General features: G+C 34.8%; 1 protein-coding gene across 1 annotated transcript in view; it reads right to left on the bottom strand.

The window, feature by feature from the left end:
* The window catches only part of rptor (regulatory associated protein of MTOR, complex 1), a 304247-nt gene that overhangs the window by 243819 nt on the left and 51396 nt on the right, over nt 1–9032 (bottom strand). The window contains exons 3-4 of the mRNA XM_016515002.1: nt 3598–3700; nt 2873–2955 (exon numbers count right to left, since the gene is read on the bottom strand). Of these exons, the coding sequence (XP_016370488.1) occupies nt 2873–2955; nt 3598–3700 (186 nt within the window). The remainder of the gene's footprint in view (nt 1–2872; nt 2956–3597; nt 3701–9032) is intronic.

The following is a 9032-nucleotide window of genomic DNA, read 5'->3' as shown; positions in this document are numbered from 1 at the left end:
GCAAAAATCATTACAAGCACAGACAGCGAGAGACTGTTTAGTACTGCAGCGCATGTCTTCGATGAGAACAGGAAGGGTGATTGTTGCTGGTTACTGTATGATGATTGAAATCGCGAAATGGCCTTAAACAATTAGTCAATAAACTGCAGAACGTTATGTTTTCTAATACACGCACACATTGCATGTTTTCTGACAGCGATGCACGAACTCGCGGCAGATCTGCTTGTTAACCAGGGTTCAAAGTCCAAAGCGCGAGGGAAATCTGCGCTGAAACAGTTTTACTCGTCAGTTGCTCAGTCACATTTTTATTAATTTTTAAAAGGCATGTGACAATGCAATACGTGCAACATATTCGTAACGAGACTCATTTATAAATCTGCTGTTGGCAACAAAAAGAAGCATTGAGGTCTTCCTGCGTGTTTCCGCCTAAATAAAAGTTGAGAAAAAGAACTCCATCAACATTCATAAACGTTAGTATTGTAATTTTACTGTTGTTCTGTAAAATAAAATAAAAAGTAAGACAATAATAATAATAATGATAATAATCATTACAACAGCTCTGTTTTAATACATTTATTATAACATTCACACTTAGTGTTCATATTGGGATCTGTAATATTTTCTAATGTTTTAAAAGAAGTTTCTTCTGCTCAGCAAGGCTGCTTTCATTTAAAAAATACATGCCTTAATCAAGAAGGGAGTCTGATGGCCAAAAATTTTTATTTTACTAACTTATTAATTTTAAGTTAAATTGTGCTTTGTTGGTATAATGTCTGCTAGAATGTTAAAAAAATGTTCAGTGTTAAGCATTTTAAAATTATTGTTTTGTAATTGATTTTTTCTTAATTACAACAGCTCTATTAATACATTTATTATAACATTCACACTTAGTGTTCATATTGGGATCTGTAAAATTTTCTAATGTTTTAAAAGAAGTTTCTTCTGCTCAGCAAGGCTGCTTTCATTTAAAAAATACATGCCTTAATCAAGAAGGGAGTCTGATGGCCAAAAATTTTTATTTTACTAACTTATTAATTTTAAGTTAAATTGTGCTTTGTTGGTATAATGTCTGCTAGAATGTTAAAAAAATGTTCAGTGTTAAGCATTTTAAAATTATTGTTTTGTAATTGATTTTTTCTTTGAAAAGCAAGACAAAATAGTAAAAAGCTAATTTTGGCTAATTTATGCAATGGTGAAAAAATTGGCAAAATACACGGTGGAAAAAAACCTAGAAAAACCATGTTCGGCATTCGGCCTTCGGCTTTCGGTCCAGTGTTTCATTTTGTTTGGTTTCGGCTTCGGCCAAGAATTTTCATTTCAGTGCATCCCTAAATGTAAGCTTTTCTGATAATCTAATGTTTTTTTTCTAAATGCATCTACAGTATAGTGGTTTAGTGGCACATTAAAAGTGAAACTGTCGATATGCAATGTAATATTTTTGAGTTATAGAATTTGTATTAGTAATACTATGCACTTATACCCTATGTACTCAACCGTGTAGTGTATGAATTTTATACGGTTATTTTGTCATTCATAACAAGAGTCTGGCATCCCCTACCTCTCTGTGACACACGTAAGTTGTGACAGTTCAGTGCATGAAGTGTCCAACATTGTTTATGTTTTTATAGTACAGTGACGTACTATAAAACAATGATGTATACAAGAGTCAAATCATGCCAGCTAAACCCTCCTTACTGACGAATCAATCTGTAAAATCAAAAGAAAAGGTCCAAACTTGTGTCTCTAGGAACAGTCCCTAACCGACTGATATCAAAGTTTTACTCCCCTGCTGATATTAGCACCGCTTTTGTGGTGTTATACCCCGAATTGTGATGACAAACTTGTACAGTGTTAAATGATGCAATTTCGTAGCATGTCATTCTTTGCTTCACCTTAGGAAGAATCTGATGCAACTTCACCACTACCTCTCTCTCACTACAGCATCTCTCTCATTCCATAAAAACACATCAAGACTTCAGTCAAAACTGCATCCGGATGCCCATTCAACGTCTAAGGTAATGCAAGTATCGTTCATTTAAACTTCATTGAACAGAGGTTTTAATATAAGCTATCTAAAGAAACTGATGATTCGCTTAGGTAGCGGTCAGCTGACTCTGTCACTCTCATGCTTACAGGTTAGCTAACCTTAACATGAATTCTGCTGTATCAGTTAATGTGTACTGCTGATGTAAATATTCATAATTAATCACAGATATTTTAACATTTCAGCTAATTACAGTAATGTTCAGGGAAATTTTGATTTCTCAATGCATAACCCCTTTAAACTAAACTTATCATGATTAAATTTTTTTTTATAATGTCATCTTTTCATTTATCATTTCATGTTTGATAACTATAACTTATTTTAATAACATTTCTGCAAGTGCAATTCCTGGAACAAGATAAGGGGGAGGTAAAATTAAAATTTCTGTGTGAGCTATCCCTTTAATATATTTTGTTATTACAGCAAAAGTTGCTGGACTGTGTATTAGCATGTGATTTTAAGAAGTGCAGCCTTTCAGTTGTATTGTTGTTTGGGTGTGGTTTATTTTGCCTGTGTTCCAGCTTTTCCACTTGACATGACAGTTTCACCCCAAAATGTGCAAAATGATGGCACCATTAATTAATTAGCTAAATAATTAACATTTCTTTAGTTACTCACCAAAATCAAGGACACCACCATATGTCCTAATTATTTGATGCTTTATATTTTCCTATGAATCTGATGCACCAGTGGCAATACATTCACCGTGGTGCAAACATGCATATCAAATTTTTTAGTATTTTTTTTTTTTTTTTACATAACTCATTTTACCTCTAGTAAGAATGTGTTTGTGTTACAAAAGGTTACAGCAGGGTGGACAGCTCTTACCCTTGGCTGCCAGTTCTCATACTGTTTCTGTAGATTGGACCCTATCGTCTCCAGGGCTTTCTGTGGACTCATGGACAGAGGGTCTAGAAAATAGAGAAAGATAGAGAAAATACACATTATCACACTATTACAGTATATTATTATATATTATTATAGAGTATACTATACACTAATACAATATTATTTTACAGAGAATGCCAGATGATGTAAATTTTATCTAAAGAGACTTCCAGAAGTACAAAAGCCATTCTAAAATAAAACCTGGCATAAGCACACACACAATCAATTCTGTATGGATTTTTAAACACATTACTACACTGCATACACATCATAAATACTGAAATACAAAACAGAGATGTTGATCATGTTTCCTCTAAGGCAAGGGTTCATTTAATTGGTTTATTATAAATCATAAAAGAAAGCCAATGTTTATTAAATCAAACTGACTTAAACAGAAATCAATGCTGACTACAATGTAAAAATTTATTCATCACCATACTTCCAACACATTGCTTGCTTCAGATTTGTTCAGTATGTCCTTCCTTATTACACAATATCATGTACAGGAAACAATCTTTATTCCACCTTACCATACCACATGACTGCAACAGATATTTATGGAATAAAGAATGTTTTGCATTTTAAGTTCAGATCATCTCTGAACATGTAAATGAAGGAAGTTACAAAATTTCTGGATGGATTGGTGGATGGATGGAGGAACTCACCTATCCAGCACTCTAGTCTGGCGCAGGGTGAAGTCTTGACTACATCAGGAGGGTCCACGCCAACATTGAGACATAAAACTAGAGCCACACTCACTGTTTTCATCTAGAGGAAACAAATAGGGAAAAAAGATAACTCTTATTCATTTAAATGACTCTGAAATGTGCTGAGATGAAGAAAGAGCAATTATTCATAACAACATTTCTAAAAGCAGAAAAAGTTCTGTCCATTTTAGTGGACATAACTTAACAGCATTTAATTAGATTTGTAATCAAAAGTGTTTGTATACTTGAAACATAAAGTTTCCCAGCAGTTTTCTCCAAAATAAAAACTCCAGAGTTTAAAGCTTGTGAGGAAATTAAGATGTACTTAATTGGATGGGAAAATATTTATTTGATCCTCTGCTGATTTTGTAAGTTTGCCCACTTACAAAGAAATGATGGGTCTGTAATTTTTTATGGTAGGTTTATTTTAACGGATAGAGACAGAATATCAACCAAAAAATCCAGGAAAAAAAACACATAATATAAAGGTGAGAAATTGATTTGCATTTCAGTGAGTGAAATAAGTATTTGACCCCCTACCAACCAGCAAGAATTCTGGCTCCCACAGATTGGTTATGTGCCCATGTGGAACACAGATTAGTCCTGCCACTTTTGAATTTACTCCTAATGTCAGCTCGTTAAGTGTATAAGACACCTGTCCACACAATCTGTATCTTCCATTCCAACCTCTCCATCACCATGGGCAAGACCAAAGAGCTGTCAAAAGATGTCAGAGACAAGATTGTAGATCTGCACAAGGCTTGAATGGGCTACAAGACCATCAGCAAGAAGCTTGGTGAGAAGGAGACAACTGTTGGTGCGATTATTCGGAAATGGAAGAAATACAAAACAAACATCAATCAGAATTGGTCTGGAGCTCCGTGCAAGATCTTGCCTGTAGATCAGCCCCGAACTAGATGGGAGGAGCTTGTTAATGATCTTAAGGCAGTTGGGACCACAGTCACCAAGCAAAACATTGGTAACACTACGCCGCAATGGACTGAAATCCTGCAGCGCCCGCAAGGTCCCCTGCTCAAGAAGGCATGCAAATCAATTTCTAACCTTTATATAATGCGTTTTTTCTGGATTTTTTGGTTGGTATTCTGTCTCTATACGTTAAAATAAACCTACCATAAAAAATTACAGACCCTTCATTTCTTTGTAAGTGGGCAAACTTACAAAATCAGCAGGGGATCAAATATTTTCCCCACTGTAAGTATAGCTGTAATTTTACTATTGTAAAGTGTAATAATTAATATAAACGTTTTTTTTTACTTTTACAGTGCATTTGTATTACCTATTTCCTAATTGCATGTAAATGCAATAATATATTTCTGTCTTAGAGTTAATGATAATATAAAACTATTATTATTATTATTATTATTATTAATGGGTTGGGCTTCCTACAAATGCTGGTGTGAATGTTATGTTGACTGAGTTACTATAAAAAGAAGTTTAAGAACACTTCGATACAAGGGTCATTTTTATTACTCTGTTCAATTTGGTCACTGAAAAGGGGTTGGTTGGAGCTGCTAATGTTGCTCTCAAGTTGCACCTGATTGATGCATTTAAAATGTATAAACTTTTCTTCAAGTGTACCATGTCCCTGGACCCTCAAGAGCATCTGAGGTCAAGCCACAGTCTCACAAAATCATGTGGGGAAACACTGCATAAGGAGATTTATTGTAGATTAGATTAGATTAGATTTATATTACATGAATTTATACCTCAGTGTTTAGGAGTTGTGTAGTCAAGATTCTCATCAAATATGGACTTAAATTTAGTTCTGTTCCTCAGACAAAGCTACTACATGGCTTCAAAGATGTGAAATAAAGCATACAAGTTGCATGGGCTAGTTTTATGCTGTTTTCTGTAATTTTTTAGAAATTGACAGCTGCTGTCATGCAGGTCTGAAATGACTTGAGGGTGAGTAAATAACAGAAGTTGATTTAGTAAGCAAGCATTTCTTAAAAACATTCATAAAAATGTTACACTTGAGGATGCTGTCACTCATTATGGCTGATTGAACAACCAAATTCTACATAGAGCTACTCCTACGGTACAGCACAACACCTAAATGACAGTAATTCATGTCTCTGTGTGACAGGTGAGAACTTGATCCATGTGTTCACAAATAAAATCTTCATCTCAGAGCACAGCTGACTCATGGGAAAGAGTCTTCACAGTGGTGCAAGAAAGGGAGAGAAAGAGAAGGACTGATGGTCCATGAAAGGAAAACAGAGGGTGCATTAACCCTCAATGTGAAGGATGAACTCAGCACCTTAACGGGGTAAAAAGTAAGAGAGATAAAATCATTTCATCATGACCATAAGAAAGGACGGGAGGGGCATATGACTGACAGCTGCTGTCAAGGTGCTGCTGATCAACATTCTGTTGGTGATATCACAGAGCAAGTCGAGTCAGCTACAGTTAGAATTAGATCAAGAGTAAATATAAACCACACAGCATAAAAACTCCAGGCCAACAAAAGCGAGGTGAAATATCAGGTTTTACTGTGTCACTATATTTCTTGTCACTGTGTAATAAATTACCACAACAAAGTGCATGGCACTCTATTCACTCTGGACCTACAGTTCATTTAAATAAACTCTGGTGTGCAGATTCAAACACACAAAGCTGTTTACGTAGTTGCGCATATTCTGACACACTGAGCTGTGCTGCTCAATACATGTGCAGATCCGAGAGTTCAAATCTGGATGCCAACTAGGAGTGTCAATTTACACAGCTTCTCATGATCGATCATCATTTAAATTAACAATCAATTAATCTATTAATTATTCACCATAACTTCTTAAACCAATTTTGCTGTGTTATAATCACGTTGTTTAAAAAGTACTTGCTTAACCAACACAAAATAGTTGTCGTTTTTAAGCTTAGAAGCTTGGATTCAGTGAACATAAGGAATATGGCCAACTCTTAAGTGATTTTAAATTTGTTGACATATTAGACATGCTTCATTTTCACAGTGTGAAAAAAAAATGACAGTTTTACTTGAAACTGTGATCTGTAAAACCATTGTACATACTGTAGATATAGACGTGCGTCCATATACCGTTGAAAATGCCTCAACTAGTAAAATACAACAAGCATATTTGTTTCAGTTAGAGACCAAACAATATGACGTATTTGTATGAAAAATAACTGCTGGCACACATGTAAACAGCATACACAAGGCTTTTGCAAAATGTTTTGGTTTGTAACTTCACGAAATATATTTATTTAGAGTAGGTGTTCTCGAGCCACACAACTTACGAACGAATGAAAAAAAATAATAATATAAAAAAACTGATAGTCATTTCACAGTCTGAAATCATCAAAAAGGACCTTGAAGACCCTGTGGTGCTGCAGCAAAGTGAGTTTATTGCTCTTAATTTGCATGAATAATTTCACCTTTTCATGGTAAGGTAACCCAAGTTACAAAACCATATGTCATTCAGTGAAATAGGGCTGTGTTTGATTCATCGATACGACGATGTATTGTCACATACTACTTGTCAATACAGGTATCGATACAGCTGCTTCTGTATCGATTCCGCAGCATGTATGGAATTTGAATACAAGAATAACGTTTAAAACGAAGTGTAAATGAACTAAAATTAATGAATATAATATAATATGTAAGCTACATCAAGGTTTAATCTGGCCCACAGAGGAACATAACTGGGGTTGCCTGTTTAAGAGACGTAATCCCTGAAACAAAGCTTCACAATTGTGGAAATATCTGTGTTACTTATTTTTGTCAACCTGGCAACCATTATTCCCGTGCTCTGTCTCCACTGTGGATAAAAGTGCTGGCTCTCCGAAAACACTGGTAAACTTTAGCAATCTCCAGTTGGATATTCTTATTCACAGAAAAGTGCATATATCAGGTCGGTGCTAATTTATTTCTCCCTCTCAACGAAGCAAATTTAGGGCCGATGTCTCTCCTTTCTGTTCTAAATGTAAGACAGAAATTGGTAATCTTACTCATTGCTTGTGGTTCTGTAACAAGATACAGAAGTTCTGGTGGGATGTTTCTGTAGAACTGAATAAAATTCTGGGTGTTTCTTTGGTTCCTACTGGGTATGTCTTTTTCTATAGGTCTTGATAAGTACAAAATTAGGCTTTTTAATTTTCTTATTTTCTTTTTTACTTTTACAATGGATCTCGGATAAAGCACCCTCTGTTAAGATGTGGCATCAAACTATTTTTGAATACGTGTCACTGGATTACCTGACTTGTATGTTACATGATAAGAGTGGTGTATTTCATAAAATTTGGGAAGCTTTTCTAACATATGTTGATGGTGACATTGCTTCCATCCTGACGAGGATTAATCTAGGCATGTCCGGGGTGACTGTTAGCTGCATTATAAGTATTATTTATTGTCTGTATATCATTATTATTATCCTTTTTTCCCCCCAACTTATGTATATACAGTATAAACATATGGAAATCTAATATGTTAAAAAAAAAAAGTTTTTTTTCTTTTCTTTGAGCTGAAATGTACTTTGTTGATGTTGTTGTTGTTTGTTTAACTGTTGTTAATAAATAAAATAAAAAGTCTGTGTTAATTTACGGGCCTGAGAAGGATTGAGAGAGAGAAAGAGATTGTGTATGTATGAATTACCTCCGTCTTTGCCGCATTTCTCTATTAACAGTGAAGCTGAGGGCTTAATTGCTTCAAAAACAGTAATGTTACCAACTCCTTGCTGAGAAAGATACTGTAACTCTTGAGTGATGAAGCTATTTTATTGATAAAATAAAAAAAAATTATGGGGCAGTGCTGAGAAGATTCTGTGGTGCTGAATGTTTGTGCGCGCAGCGCAATCTGTGTGAGAGACTGTCTGAATGTGTTTGTGTGAGCTACAATGAAGACAGTGCATTAGTTTAGAACGCTTCTATTTTCTTTTTCTTAAATATAGAGAGTGTGTTAATTTGTGCAATGATAACCTACCAGAAATGTAAAGATGATTTTATTAATATATTAGAATGAGTACATTACAATATACATTTTATTAGAATGAGTACATTATTATTTATGGGCTTAAAAACAAGATGCAAACAATCAGAATATTGTACCCGGTGGGGGGGTGTCCAATGACACATACACAATTATCTATATTGTTTCACAGTGGTACAGACACCCTTCATAATGAAGAGGTCAACTGCCTGCTCTGCCTATATTGTTAGAAGTGGCCTTATAGTATGCATTGTTTAATAAACAGCTGTTATACTAAATTCTGCTGAGCTGAAATTTGGTGCAGACCCGTATTGTGATACATATTGCATCATGACCTTTATATCGGGATACGTATAGTATCATGACTTCGCTGCCGATACACAGCCCTACAGCGAAATGCCAAAAACACTTTTATTGTTAGATTAAAAAA

The sequence above is a fragment of the Sinocyclocheilus rhinocerous genome, unplaced genomic scaffold, assembly GCF_001515625.1.
Source record: "Sinocyclocheilus rhinocerous isolate Xijiao unplaced genomic scaffold, SAMN03320098_v1.1 scaffold567, whole genome shotgun sequence".
NCBI lineage: Eukaryota > Metazoa > Chordata > Actinopteri > Cypriniformes > Cyprinidae > Sinocyclocheilus > Sinocyclocheilus rhinocerous.
Note: the sequence above shows the minus strand (reverse complement) of the source record. Positions and strands in the feature narration are given on the sequence as shown.